This window comes from Heptranchias perlo, chromosome 41 (assembly GCF_035084215.1).
Source record: "Heptranchias perlo isolate sHepPer1 chromosome 41, sHepPer1.hap1, whole genome shotgun sequence".
NCBI classification, from domain to species: Eukaryota; Metazoa; Chordata; class Chondrichthyes; order Hexanchiformes; family Hexanchidae; genus Heptranchias; species Heptranchias perlo.
Window position 1 is genome coordinate 16,049,808 of NC_090365.1, and position 15,245 is coordinate 16,065,052.

A 15,245-nucleotide genomic window follows, 5' to 3' on the forward strand; every position below is an offset into this window, starting at 1 on the left:
TCGATTTATTGGTCACTAACGGAGAGGAGAGGGTTGTTGGAGCGTGGAATGCTTTACCACATGGTAAAAGATACAGGGGCATGGGGAGAGATCAGAGCAGTGAGATTAGCTTTGGATTGCATCTGCAAAGAGCCAGCACAGACATTGAGAACAGGCTGTTGTGAAAGTTCTTCTTTGAAGGCACAGATTTTGCTAAACCTGACCAAAGTGTAACACACAGGATGCTTATTTGGGAATGAGCTGTGAAGAACTGACATTTGAACAGGTTTCTACGAGTCATTCACTGCCATCACATCACTCACTTACAGGTCCTGTTGCTTTTGATCACTTCATCTCTGTCCAAGTCAATATTTACAATACAACCAGTGACATCTCATTGTTTTTTTAAATGGAACTGATGCGTCCAAAATGTAGTAACCAATGTGATTGATTTTTTTTCCAGGCTATAAACCAACAGATAACTTATTAGATAGTGGTGCATTAACTAATGCACACACAGTACATTCAGTATTTTACAGACATTTACAAATCTCCTTGAAATCTTTAAACAAGAAAAACACTTCTCCTGCACAGGCCCTCAATATAAAACAGAGCCTGGGAGCAGGGTCACCCACCTCTCCTGGTGAAACACAACCAGGTAATCAGAGTTAGACTGGGTTCAGGCTGACTGCTGGCTGTGATCCTTTTACAATCTATCAGAAGAAATACCATTAAATGGATAACTATAATGGTCAATCAGCCTTTCACAGGTTCTTTACGGATAATATTTGTTCCAATTGCTCTGAATGCTTGGGATTTAAACAGAATGAGATCAATAAGCTGCACTGAATAAAAGGAATAAACCACAAACACACTTTAAACATTGAACTCTTTTATACAGTCTTCTTCTGATTTAATTTCATTCTTAAAAACGAGCCATGCAGTAGGGCATTGTAAAATGGTTGGGTAATTCCGTCAATGGCCCCCGAGGTAAACCAGTGACCTGTCGTTCAATTCTCCATTGCATTATTTATGGTTTAAGGTTTAAAAAGTTTGTGATATATTATTATATTGTCTATTTACTGTTTCAAGGGGCTGCAACAATAGAAGTTAGTGTGAAACATTTCTCTATTATACTATCTATCTACTGTTTAATGGAGATGGACAGGTTTAAACTCTTTATTCGCTGCTACTGAATGACATGACTGGATGCACCGAACCCCTTGGCATTAACTGAAGATTCAAGCAGCTTTTGTGCAATGTGATATTGCTGATCCCTTGTCGCGTTACAAACAGTATTTTGAACTCTGTACCTTTCTCTCCTGTGACATAGCTGACAGATTCTTACATCACCACGTGTGTCAGTGCATTTTTACACACATAACATTCAATTCGTTGCTGTCCAGTGTGAGCTCGCTGATGCACTGCCAGGTCACGCGATCCATTAAAGCGTTTTTCACACACAAGACACTGAAAAGGTTTTTCTCCAGTGTGAATTCTCCGATGCACTGTCAGGTCATACGGTCTGTAAAACCGCTTTTTACACTCTGAGCATTCAAACGGCTTCTCTCCAGTGTGAATTCTCTGATGCACTGTCAGGTCATAGGATCTACCAAACCATTTTTGACACTCTGTACATTCGAAGGGTTTCTCCCCAGTGTGAGTTTGTTGATGACGCTTTAGATGACTGGACTGGTGAAACCGCTTTCCGCACAAAGCACAGTGAAATGGTTTCACTCCGGTGTGAGTTCCTTCGTGTCGCTTCAGATCACTGCGCCGATTAAATCGTTTCTTACACTCTCCACATTCAAAATCTTTCACACCACTGTGAGTTTGCTGATGCATTATCAATCTACTGGATGTTTCAAACTGTTTCTTACACAGAGAACAGTCAAACAATTTCTCTCCTGTGTGAATTCTCTGATGCACTGTCAAAGCACCAGAGGTGCAATATCGCTTTGTGCACACTGTACATTCAAACGGCCTCTCTCCTGTGTGACTACGCAGGTGTGTATCCAAAAGACTAGGCCACCTGAACCCCTTTCCACACACATTACACTGACAGCTGCCCCTTTCCTGAATGGCCAATGCCTGTTGACTGGGTCCAGGTGATCCAAATGTTCCCGGCTGGTCATTTATTAACAATTTTGTTTCTTTTATTATTTCCATGTTGACCCTTTGTTCCAAAGTACAGGAGAATTCTCCGTCTGCCAAACCTCAATGAACAAACAAATTAATTAGTAAACATACTGTGGGTTGACCTGAGCTGCAGATATGCTCAATTCCTTTCACTAGGTGTCTGGCTTAACGGAATAATGCGATACAAACTCTTGTGTTTTTTAAAGCACTCATATGTCAGGTAGAACACAGCTGGAAAAAATTTGCTTTCCCACTAACATCAGCAGAGCCCCCCCCCACCTTTTCAGCACTCGTGTCCATTATCGAAACCAGCCCCTCTTGTGGTCTCTCGCATTACTCATTTTACACAATCATTGCCCAAATGCAACAGGCAGACTCATCACCAGGAGCACGTTTCATTTTTTTCTATCCCGTTATAAGATGCACTGATTGTCATTGCAAGTTACTGACTATATGAGGCAGATATGAGTTATTGACTATATGAGGCAGATGTGAGTTATTGACTATGAGGCAGATGTGAGTTATTGACTATATGAGGCTGATGTGAGTTATTGACTATATGGGACAGATGTGACTTATTGACTATGAGGCAGATGTGAGTTATTGACTATATGAGACAGATGAGTTGTTGACTATATGAGGCAGATGTGAGTTATTGACTATATGAGGCAGATGTGAGTTATTGACTTTATGAGGCAGATGTGAGTTGTTGACTATATGAGACAGATGTGAGTTATTGATTATATGAGACATGATGAGTTGTTGACTATATGAGACAGATGTGAGTTATTGACTATATGAGGCAGATGTGAGTTATTGACTATATGAGGCAGATGTGAGTTATTGACTATGAGGCAGATGTGAGTTATTGACTATATGAGACAGATGTGAGTTATTGATTATATGAGACAGATATGAGTTATTGATTATATGAGACAGATGTGAGTTATTTATATTGTACGATGCCGATCCTGTTGTGTTACTGAAGCCGTACAGTGCCACTTCTGCTGGGTCACTGACCAGGGACAGTTTTTAATTATTGTATTTAAAATCAACAGAATACCTTTGTCCATAATGGATCTTTCACTGAACAATGGGCTCTGATCATTTCTTTGTTGCTATATAGTATGAAAGTGAGTTTAAAATCATTATAATTTGTGCCTTTAATAAGCTTTTCGATTCCATGTATTTATTAGGCTTTCTAATAGTGGAATTGATCTATTATGCTGGTACTTTCTAACTTAAGTGCTCCCCTACCACTGTATTCCAGATGTACAATTACTGATATTGCACTGTTCTCAGTGGATTGTGTTTAATGACTTGGTTTCTGTTGCTCAGTTGTTATACTGTTAAATCTGACCCAGGGATTGTATTCGCGATATGATGCCTGCAAAGCAAATTCTATACCCCAAAAAGTATTTAAATATAGTGCTGTCATTTAAAATCATAGAGATGCTAACAATGAACAGGGTAACAGCAGATATACATTAGGGTCATATTAATATTTTACTGCTTTATGGAGATGGAACAGAGAGACATTGACAAATTTCTCTACTATGCTGATGTATATAGTCCTGAATGTGTGTTGCCTCCCTGGTGCCAGGGTGAAGGACACAATGAAGCGGGTGGAAAAACTTTTGGAAAGGGAGGGACAGCAGGCAGTAGTCGCGGTCTATGTAGAAATCAGTGAAGTAGGGAAGAGTGGTCTGGAGGTCGTGTGGAGGCAGTATGGGTAATTAGGGTCACGACTGAAGAGCAAGACCTGAAAGGTAGTAATGTCAGGCTTACTTCCAGTGAAGCACTGGGAAGGTTAGGTGAGGCCAGATTGAATCCATTAATGCATAACTTGAGAGATGGTGCAGGAAGGGAGGGTTTCAGATTCCTAAAACTTTGGGACCAGTTCTGGGGTAGAGGGAAGCTGTTCAGGAGGAACGGACCTCACCTAAATTGGAGGGACACCAATATGCTTACAGAAAGGGTAAATAAGGCAGTGGGGCTGGATATAAACTAGTATCGCGGGTGGAGAGGAGAACAGACCAAGTTAAGAAGAGTTAAGAAGAGGGAGTACAGATATCAATGGATAACCTGAATTGTACTTATATGAATGCTAGGAATATAGTGAATGAAGTGGGTGAACTAGAAGTGCTGGTACATATGGAGGAAATCAATATTGTCGGGGTTACTGAAACCTGGTTGAAATTCAATGTTTTGTGTGTTTTAGGAAGGACCAGGGAGTGGGGTGACATTATTTGTTAGAGAGGGACTAGTTACAACAGAGGTGGATGATGGAAGAACATAAGAACATAAGAACATAAGAAATTGGAGCAGGAGTAGGCCAATCGGCCCCTCGAGCCTGCTCCGCCATTCAATAAGATCATGGCTGATCTGATCCCAACCACAAATCTAAAGAACACAAGAAGTCGGAGCAGGACCCGGCCACATAGCCCCTGGGCCCTCTCCGCCACCCACAGGGCATTGACCAATCCGAACTCAGCTTCATGTCCAATTTCCTGCCCGCTCCCCATAACCCCAAATTCCCTTTACTTCTAGGAAACTGTCTATTTCTGTTTTAAATTTATCTAATGATGTAGCTTCCACAGCTTCCTGGGGCAGCAAATTCCACAGACCGACCACCCTCTGAGTGAAGAAGTTTCTCCTCATCTCAGTTTTGAAAGAGCAGCCCCTTATTCTAAGATTATGCCCCCTAGTTCTAGTTTCACCCATCTTTGGGAACATCCTTACTGCATCCACCCGATCAAGACCCTTCACAATCTTATATGTTTCAATAAGATCGCCTCTCATTCTTCTGAACTCCAATGAGTAGAGTCCCAATCTACTCAACCTCTCCTCATATGTCCGCCCCCTCATCCCCGGGATTAACCGAGTGAACCTTCTTTGTACTGCCTCGAGAGCAAGTATGTCTTTTCTTAAGTATGGAGACCAAAACTGTATGCAGTATTCCAGGTGCGGTCTCACCAATACCTTATATAACTGCAGCAATACCTCCTTGTTTTTATATTCTATCCCCCTAGCAATAAAAGCCAACATTCCGTTGGCTTTCTTGATCACCTGCTGCACCTGCATACCAACTTTTTGATTTTCTTGCACTAGGACCCCCAGATCCCTTTGTACTGCAGTACTTTCCAGTCTCTCGCCATTAAGAAAATAACTTGCTCTCTGATTTTTCCTGCCAAAGTGCATAACCTCACATTTTCCAATATTATATTGCATCTGCCAAATCTCCGCCCACTCACCCAGCCTGTCTATATCCCCTTGCAGGTTTTTTATGTCCTCCTCACTCTCTACTTTCCCTCCCATCTTTGTATCATCTGCAAATTTTGATATGTTGCACTCGGTCCCCTCCTCCAAATCGTTAATATAGATTGTAAAGAGTTGGGGACCCAGCACCGACCCCTGTGGAACACCACTGGTTACTGGTTGCCAGTCCGAAAATGAACCATTTATCCCAACTCTCTGCTTCCTGTTCGATAACCAATCCTCCACCCATGCCAGAATATTACCCCCAATCCCGTGATTTTTTATCTTAAGTAATAATCTTTTATGTGGCACCTTGTCGAATGCCTTCTGGAAGTCTAAATACACTATGTCCACTGGTTCCCCTTTATCCACCCTATACGTTATATCCTCGAAGAACTCAAGCAAATTTGTCAGACATGACTTCCCCTTCATAAAGCCATGCTGACTTTGTCCTATTAAATTATGCTTATCTAAATGTTCCGTTACTGTCTCCTTAATAATAGACTCCAAAATTTTACCCACCACAGATGTTAAGCTAACTGGCCTATAATTTCCAGCCTTCTGCCTACTACCCTTTTTAAATAACGGTGTTACATTAGCAGTTTTCCAATCTGCCGGGACCTCTCCTGAGTCCAGGGAATTTTGGAAAACTATCACCAAAGCATCCACAATCCCTACTGCCACTTCCCTCAAGACCCTAGGATGGAAGCCATCAGGTCCAGGGGATTTATCCGCCTTGAGTCCCATTATTTTACTGAGTACCATCTCCTGAGTGATTTTAATCGTATTTAGCTCCTCCCCCCCGAGAGTCCCCTGTTTGTCCAGTGTTGGGATATTCTTAGTGTCCTCTACTGTAAAGACTGAAACAAAATATTTGTTCAGCATTTTTGCCATCTCCATGTTTCCCACCATTAATTTCCCGGTCTCATCTTCTAAGGGACCTATGTTTGCCTTAGCCACCCTTTTTCTTTTTATATAACTATAGAAACTCTTGCTATCTGTTTTTATATTTTTTGCTAATTTCTTTTCATAATCTAACTTCCCTTTCTTAATCAATCCTTTAGTTACTTTTTGCTGTCTTTTGAAGAATTCCCAATCTTCTATCCTCCCACTAAGTTTGGCTACCTTATATGTCCTTGTTTTTAGTCGGATACTGAGTGGCACTGAGTCTCTCTGGATAGAATTAAAGGATAGTAAACGGAAAAGGTTAGTAATAGTAATATGTTACAGACCACCGAGTAATCAGAGGGAAGCTGATGCAGTTCAGTGGGAGATGGTGAGACAGATGGTAAAAACAAGTCAGCTTGGAAGACAGGGCAAATATGTGAGGGCAAGGCTGGATGGCATCTATTTTAATGCAAGGAGTCTTGCGAATAAGGTGGATGAACTGAAGGTGTTGATAAACACATGGGAGTATGATATTGTTGCTGTCACAGAGACATGGTTGAGGGAGGGGCAAGACTGGCAGCTCAATATTCCGGGGTACAGAATCTTCAGGCGAGACAGACGGGGAGGTATAAGAGGAGGGGGGGTCGCAATATTAATTCAAGAATCAATTACTGCCATAAGGAGGGATGATATATTAGCAGGTTCCTCTAATGAGGCCATATGGGTGGAGCTTAAAAACAAAAAGGGGGCAAGCACTTTGATGGGAGTGTACTATAGGCCCCCAAACAGTCAGGGGGAGATAGAGGAACAGATATGTAGGCAAATCTCAGAAAATTGTGCAAATAATAGGGTAATAATAGTGGGGGATTTCAACTTCCCCAATATTAACTGGGATACTCAGAGTGTAAAAGGCTTAGAGGGTACAAAATTCTTAACGTGCATCCAGGAGAGCTTTTTGAGCCAGCATGTAGAAAGTCCTACAAGAGAGGGGGCGGTACTGGACCTAATTCGAGGGAATGTGGCCGGCCAAGTGGAAGAAGTGCTAGTAGGTGAGCACTTTGGTGACAGTGACCATAATTCGGTGAGATTTAAGGTGGTCATGGAAAAGGATAGGGAGGGGCCGGAAATAAAGGTTCTAAATTGGGGGAAGGCCGATTTTAACAGGATAAGGCAGGATCTGGCCAAAATGGACTGGGATCAGCTGCTTGTAGGAAAATCCGCATCGGAGCAATGGGAGTCTTTCAGAAGGGAGATTGAGACCATACAATGGCAACATGTTCCCGTAAAGGTCAAGGGTGGTTCCAAGAACTCCAGGGAACCTTGGCTGTCAGGGGATATACGAGAATGGATTAGGAAAAAAAGGAGGGCTTTTGGCAGATACAAAAGGCTAAAGACGGAGAAGCCCTAGAGGAGTACAAAAAGTGCAGGGGGATACTTAAAAAAGAAATTAGGAGATCAAGGAGGGGCCATGAAATAACACTGGCGAGCAAAATAAAGGAAAATCCTAAGATGTTTTATAAGTATATTAAGGGTAAGAGGATGACTAGGGAAAAAATAGGGCCCATCAGGGACAAAAATGGCAATCTGTGTGTGGAGCCGGCAGATGTAGGAGGGGTTCTAAATGAATTTTTTGCATCTGTTTTCACTATGGAGAAGGACGATGTAGACATAGAAATATGGCAGGGGGACTGTGATATACTCGAACATATTAACATCGAGCGGGAGGAGGTATTGGCGGTTTTAGCAGGCCTAAAAATGGATAAATCCCCAGGCCCGGACGAAATGTATCCCAGGCTACTGTGTGAGGCAAAGGAGGAGATTGCGGGGGCTCTAACACATATATTCAGAACCTCTCTGGCCACAAGGGATGTGCCAGAGGACTGGAGAACCGCTAATGTAGTACCATTATTCAAGAAGGGGAGTAGGGAAAAACTGGGGAACTACAGGCCAGTGAGCCTAACATCAGTGGTCGGAAAATTATTGGAAAAAATTCTGAAGGACAAAATTAGTCTCCACTTGGAGAAGCAAGGATTAATCAGGGATAGTCAACATGGCTTTGTCAAGGGAAGATCATGTCTGACTAATTTGATTGAATTTTTTGAGGGGGTGACTCGGCGTGTGGATGAGGGTAACGCAGTGGATGTGGTATGCATGGATTTCAGTAAGGCCTTCGATAAAGTCCCGCACAGGAGACTGGTCAAGAAGGTACGAGCCCATGGAATCCAGGGTGCCTTGGCACTTTGGATACAAAACTGGCTTAGTGGCAGAAGGCAGAGGGTGATGGTCGAAGGTTGTTTTTGTGACTGGAAGCCTGTGGCCAGTGGGGTACCACAGGGATCGGTGCTGGGTCCCTTGCTGTTTGTGGTCTACATTAACGACTTGGATATGAATGTAAAAGGTATGATCAGTAAGTTCGCTGATGATACAAAGATTGGTAGGGTGGTAAATAGCGAGGAGGATAGCCTAAGTCTGCAGGACGATATAGATGGGTTGGTCAGATGGGCGGAACAGTGGCAAATGGAATTTAACCCGGAAAAGTGCGAGGTGATGCACTTTGGAGGGACTAACAAGGCAAGGGAATACACAATGAATGGGAGGACCCTAGGCAAGACAGAGGGTCAGAGGGATCTTGGTGTGCAAGTTCACAGATCCCTGAAGGCGGCGGAACAGGTAGATAAGGTGGTAAAGAAGGCATATGGGATACTTGCCTTTATTAGCCGAGGCATAGAATATAAGAGCAAGGAGGTTATGATGGAGCTGTATAAAACACTGGTGAGGCCACAGCTGGAGTACTGTGTGCAGTTCTGGTCGCCACACGACAGGAAGGATGTGATCGCTTTGGAGAGGGTGCAGAGGAGATTCACCAGGATGTTACCAGGGCTGGAGCGCTTCAGCTATGAAGAGAGACTGGGAAGATTGGGTTTGTTTTCCTTGGAGCAGAGGAGGCTGAGGGGGGACATGATTGAGGTGTACAAAATTATGAGGGGCACAGATAGGATGGATACTAAGGAGCTTTTTCCCTTCGTTGAGGGTTCTATAACAAGGGGACATAGATTCAAGGTAAAAGGCGGGAGGTTTAGAGGGGATTTGAGAAAGAACTTTTTCACCCAGAGGGTGGTTGGAGTCTGGAACTCACTGCCTGAAAGGGTTGTGGAGGCAGGAACCCTCACAACATTCAAGAAGCATTTGGATGAGCACTTGAAATGCCATAGCATACAAGGCTACGGACCAAATGCTGGAATATGGGATTAGAGTAGACAGGGCTTGATGGCCGGCGCGGACACGATGGGCCAAAGGGCCTCTATCCGTGCTGTATAACTCTATGACTCTATGAGATGAGAGGGGAATTTTAACCTTCCTCATATTGACTGGAGTCTGTGTTGAGCGGGAATTTACTGAAATTCTAAAACAGTATGTTGAGGAATCAAAAGACGTAATGCAATATCGGATTTAGTTCTGACAAATGAGGAGGGAACAAAGTAGAAGTTAGGGAACATTTGGGATCGAGTGACCATAATGTTCTGATATTCAGGGTAGACATGAGAGTGGGAGAAAACAAAAGAAGACAATTAAAAAGCTAAATTTTAAACAAGCTGATTTTAAGGGTATGACTGAATCAATGGCAAGGTAAAATGGGAAGTGATACCGGAAGGAAAGATGTGGAAAGGAAGTGGAATAGTTTTTAAGATGCAAAAGGATTTTTTCCCTGAAATAGGTCAGGGGCAGAATAAGAGTAAAATGAGGATAGTGCAGTTGATGTTGTGTTTATGGACTTTCAAAAGCCATTTGATAAAGTGCCACATAATAGACTTGTTAGCAAAATTAAAGCCCATGGGATTAAAGGGACAGTGACAGCGTGGATACAAAATTAGCTGATGGACAGAAAGCAGAGAGTAGTGGTGAACGGTTGTTTTTCAGACTGGAGGGAAGTATACAGTGATGTTCCCCAGGGGTCAGTATTAGGACCACTGCTCTTTTCGATATATATTAATGACCTGGACTTGGGTATAATTTCAAAGTTTGCAGACGACACGAAACTCCGATACGTAGTAAACAATATGGAAGATATTAACAGACTTCAGGAGGACATAGACAGGCTGGTGAAATGGGCGGACACGTGGCAGATGAAATTTAACACAGAAAAGTGTGAAGTGATACATTTTGGTAGCAAGAATGAGGAAAAAATATAAACCAAATCGTACAATTTTAAAGGGGGTGCAGAAACAGAGAGACCTGGGGGTGCACATACACAAATTTTTGAAGGTGGCAAGACAAGTTGAGCAGGCTGTTAAAAAAGCATATAGGATCCTGGGCTCTATTAATAGAGGCATTGAATACAAAAACAAGGAAGTTATGCCACACCTTTATAAAGTACTGGTTAGGCTTTAGCTGGAGCATTGTGTTCAATTCTGGGCACCAAACTTTAGGAAGGACGTCAAGGCCTTAGAAAGGGTGGAGGAGATTTACTAGAAGTGTTCCAAGGATGAGGGACTTCAGTTATGTGGAGAGACTGGAGAAGCTGGGGTTGTTCTCCTTAGGGCAGAGAAGGTTAAAGGGAGATTTGATAGAGGTTCAAAATCATGAATGGTTTTGACAGTGTAAATAAGGAGAAATTGTTTCCAGTGGTAGAAGGGTCGGTAACCAGAGGACACAGATTTAAGGTGATCGGCAAAAGAGCCAGAGGCGACACGAGGAAACGATTTTTTTAACGCAGCGAGTTGTGATGATCTGGAATGCGCTGCCAGAAAGGGTGGTGGAAACAGGTTCAATAATAATTTTCAAAAGGGAATTGGATAAATACTTGATGGGAAAAAAATTACAGGGCTATGGGGAAAGAGCAGGGGAATGGGACTAATTGGATAGCTCTTACAAAGAGGCAGCACAGGCAATATGGACCGAATGGCGGCCTCCTATGCAGTACCTACTATGATACTGAGTTTGGTTTACGAACAAAGTTGTGAAAGGCATTAGGAGAAAGAGAAAGCTTACAAATATTTAAATGTTGAGGAAAGGAACAGGATAGGGAGATCTATAAAGACAGGCTGAGAAATGCCAAGAATCTGATGAGGGATCATGAGGAAAATATTGCTGGAAATATAAAGCAGGACTGTAAAGCATTCTTCAAACGTGTCAGGAGTAAACAAAGGTGCAGTGAAGGGATTGTCCACTAAAACTGACAATGGGGAGACGAGGTCCAAAGATAGAGAAATTGCTGAAGTATTTGTCCATTATTATCCAACAGTGTTCATAAAATAAACGGAGAGAAATGCCAGAATTGGGAGCACAGTTTAAAAGTGAATGTAGACTGAACAATGTTAAAATCATTGACATATTGGGAAGGTTACTGCAGTTCAAAGTAGATGAGCCCCTGGCTCTAACAACTTTCATCCCAGATGAAAGGAATCAGTTCAATGATTGCCAGTCCTTGTGTGGATATTTCTCAGTCACTGGATTCAGGCCAAATCCCAGAGCACCGGAAAATAGCAAATGTGGCTCCCATCTTCAAAAATAGGGCGAGGGATGACCCATCATATTATAGATCGACAAGCCTTACTTCCACTGTTGGGAAAGTGTTTGAAAGTATTGTGAGCGATAATATAAGGGAGTATCTTGAGCATGAGCTAATCTGAACCAGTCAGCACAGTGTTAGTAATGGGAGGACTAATTGATTGCATTTCTTTGAGGAGATAACAGATTTGTAGATAGGGGAGAGACTGTGGATATTTCGACCTAGATTTCCCGAAGGCACTTGATGCTGTCCCACGTAATAGGCTCCTACATGGGATAGATGGGAATGTATTAAAATGAATTAGGAAGTGCTTGGTTGACAGCCACTAAGTAGTAATGCATAGGCAGATATCTGGTGGCAGCCAGTAACCAGTGGGGTGCCACAAGGTTGAGTGTTGGGGCTGCTGTTTTTAATATTTTTATATCATGATTCAGAGGAAGGAATTGTGTTCAAAGTGTCCAAATTTGCAGGCGATACCAAAGTGGGAGCAGTAACAAATGATGAACATCCATGTGCACAAATTCAAAAGGATCTGGACAAGTTTGATTAGTAGGCGGAGAAATGGCGATGCGATTTAATACAGGAAAATATAATGTTATGAGATTTGGCAGAGGGAAGTTTGATATGGATTGTGTGCGAAATGGGAATGCACATGAGGTATCTGGCAAGGAGAAAGAGCTTGGGATTTTGGAGGAGAGGCCACGAAAACAATCAGCACCATGTTCCCAGGCTGCCAAAAAAGCAAACAGAATGCTGGGATGCACAGCAAGGGGTTGAACATATAAATCCAGAGAGGTCATTTTAAAACTGTATTTGGCTCTGGCGAGACCACATGTGGACAACTGCATGCAGTTTTGGTCTCCCTATTTCAAAAATGAAATTTAGTTACTGGAGGGGGTACAGAGAAGGATATTCAGTTATTGGAGGGGGTACAGAGAAGGATATTCAGTTATTGGAGGGGGGAGAGAGAAGGATATTCAGTTATTGGAGGGGGGAGAGAGAAGGATATTCAGTTATTGGAGAGGGTGGAGAGAAGGATATTCAGTTATTGGAGAGGGTGGAGAGAAGGATATTCAGTTATTGGAGGGGGGAGAGAGAAGGATATTCAGTGATTGGAGAGGGTGGAGAGAAGGATATTCAGTGATTGGAGAGGGGAGAGAGAAGGATATTCAGTGATTGGAGAGGGTCGAGAGAAGGATATTCAGTTATTGGAGAGGGGAGAGAGAAGGATATTCAGTTATTGGAGGGGGGACAGAGAAGGATATTCAGTTATTGGAGAGGGTGGAGAGAAGGATATTCAGTTATTGGAGGGGGGAGAGAGAAGGATATTCAGTTATTGGAGGGGGGACAAAGAAGGGTATTCAGTTATTGGAGAGGGGAGAGAGAAGGATATTCAGTTATTGGAGGGGGGGACAAAGAAGGGTATTCAGTTATTGGAGAGGGGAGAGAGAAGGATATTCAATTATTGGAGAGGGTGGAGAGAAGGATATTCAGTGATTGGAGAGGGTAGAGAGAAGGATATTCAGTTATTGGAGGGGGGACAAAGAAGGGTATTCAGTTATTGGAGAGGGGAGAGAGAAGGATATTCAGTTATTGGAGGGGGGACAAAGAAGGGTATTCAGTTATTGGAGAGGGGAGAGAGAAGGATATTCAATTATTAGAGGGGGTACAGAGAAGGGTATTCAGTTATTGGAGAGGGGAGAGAGAAGGATATTCAGTTATTGGAGAGGGGAGAGAGAAGGATATTCAGTTATTAGAGGGGGTACAGAGAAGGATATTCAGTTATTGGAGAGGGGAGAGAGAAGGATATTCAGTTATTGGAGGGGGTAGAGAGAAGAATATTCAGTTATTGGAGAGGGTACAGAGAAGAATATTCAGTTATTGGAGAGGGTACAGAGAAGGATATTCAGTTATTGGAGGGGGTAGAGAGAAGAATATTCAGTTATTGGAGAGGGTACAGAGAAGAATATTCAGTTATTGGAGAGGGTAGAGAGGAGGATATTCAATTATTGGAGAGGGTACAGAGAAGGATATTCAGTTATTGGAGAGGGTGGAGAGAGGGTTATTCAGTTCTTGGAGAGGGTACAGAGAAGGATATTCAGTTATTGGAGAGGGTAGAGAGAAGAATATTCAGTTATTGGAGAGGGTAGAGAGAAGGGTATTCAGTTATTGGAGGGGGAAGAGAGAAGGGTATTCAGTTATTGGAGAGGGTACAGAGAAGGATATTCAGTTATTGGAGAGGGTAGAGAGAAGAATATTCAGTTATTGGAGAGGGTAGAGAGAAGGGTATTCAGTTATTGGAGGGGGAAGAGAGAAGGGTATTCAGTCATTGGAGGACGTCGAGAGAGGGATGTTCAGTTATTGGAGAGGGTAGAGAGAAGAATATTCAGTTATTGGAGAGAAGGATATTCAGTTATTGGAGGGGGTACAGAGAAGGATATTCAGTTATTGGAGAGGGTACAGAGAAGGATATTCAGTTATTGGAGAGGGTACAGAGAAGGATATTCAGTTATTGGAGAGGGTACAGAGAAGGATATTCCGTTATTGGAGAGGGTAGAGAGGAGGATATTCAGTTATTGGAGAGGGTACAGGGAAGGATATTCAGTTATTGGAGGGGGTAGAGAGAGGGATATTCAGTTATTGGAGAGGGTGGAGAGAAGGGTATTCAGTTATTGGAGGACGTAGAGAGAGGGATATTCAGTTATTGCAGGGTTTACAGAGAAGGATATTCAGTTATTGAGAGGGTAGAGAGAAGGATATTCAGTTATTGGAGAGGGTAGAGAGAAGGGTATTCAGTTATTGGAGAGGGTAGAGAAAAGGATATTCAGTTATTGGAGGGGGTAGAGAGAGGGATATTCAGTTATTGGAGAGGGTGGAGAGAAGGGTATTCAGTTATTGGAGGACGTAGAGAGAGGGATATTCAGTTATTGCAGGGTTTACAGAGAAGGATATTCAGTTATTGGAGAGGGTAGAGAGAAGGATATTCAGTTGTTGGAGGCGGGAGAGAGAAGGGCTACAGTTGATTCCAGAACTTCAGGGAACGATGTGTGAGGTCAGATTGACGACCCTGGGTCTCCTCTCTCTTGAAAAGACGAGTGAGGATATAATAGAAATGTTGAAAGTTATGAAAGGTTTGGATAAATTGAATCCAAGGGAACCTTTCTGCTGTGTTCAGAATTTAAGCACAAAGGGTCAAATTTACAAACTAAGGATAAGAAAATAGGAAATGCAGGAGGAACTTTTTTTTTACTAAAAGGACGGTGAGTGTGAGGAACAGATTACCGGCACGGGGGAGGAATTAGAAACCTTCATGAGTTGCAAGAAGGAACTCGTCAGGTTCTTATCAACAAATGGGATTCAGGATTATTAGAAATGTGGATAGGTGGGCTCGATGGGCCGATGGTCTCCTCCTGCCTGTAACGGTTTGTATGTTACAATTACCATGTAAAAGGTTTAAACATTGTGCTTCATT

At 42.7% G+C, this 15,245-nt stretch overlaps 1 protein-coding gene across 1 annotated transcript in view; it reads right to left on the reverse strand.

The window, feature by feature from the left end:
- Positions 1-879: 879 nt before the first annotated feature.
- The window catches only part of LOC137306092 (zinc finger protein 271-like), a 35,560-nt gene continuing 21,194 nt past the window's right edge, over positions 880-15,245 (reverse strand). The window contains exon 5 of the mRNA XM_067975157.1: positions 880-2,195. Within this exon, the coding sequence (XP_067831258.1) occupies positions 1,324-2,195 (872 nt within the window). The 3' untranslated portion in view covers positions 880-1,323. The remainder of the gene's footprint in view (positions 2,196-15,245) is intronic.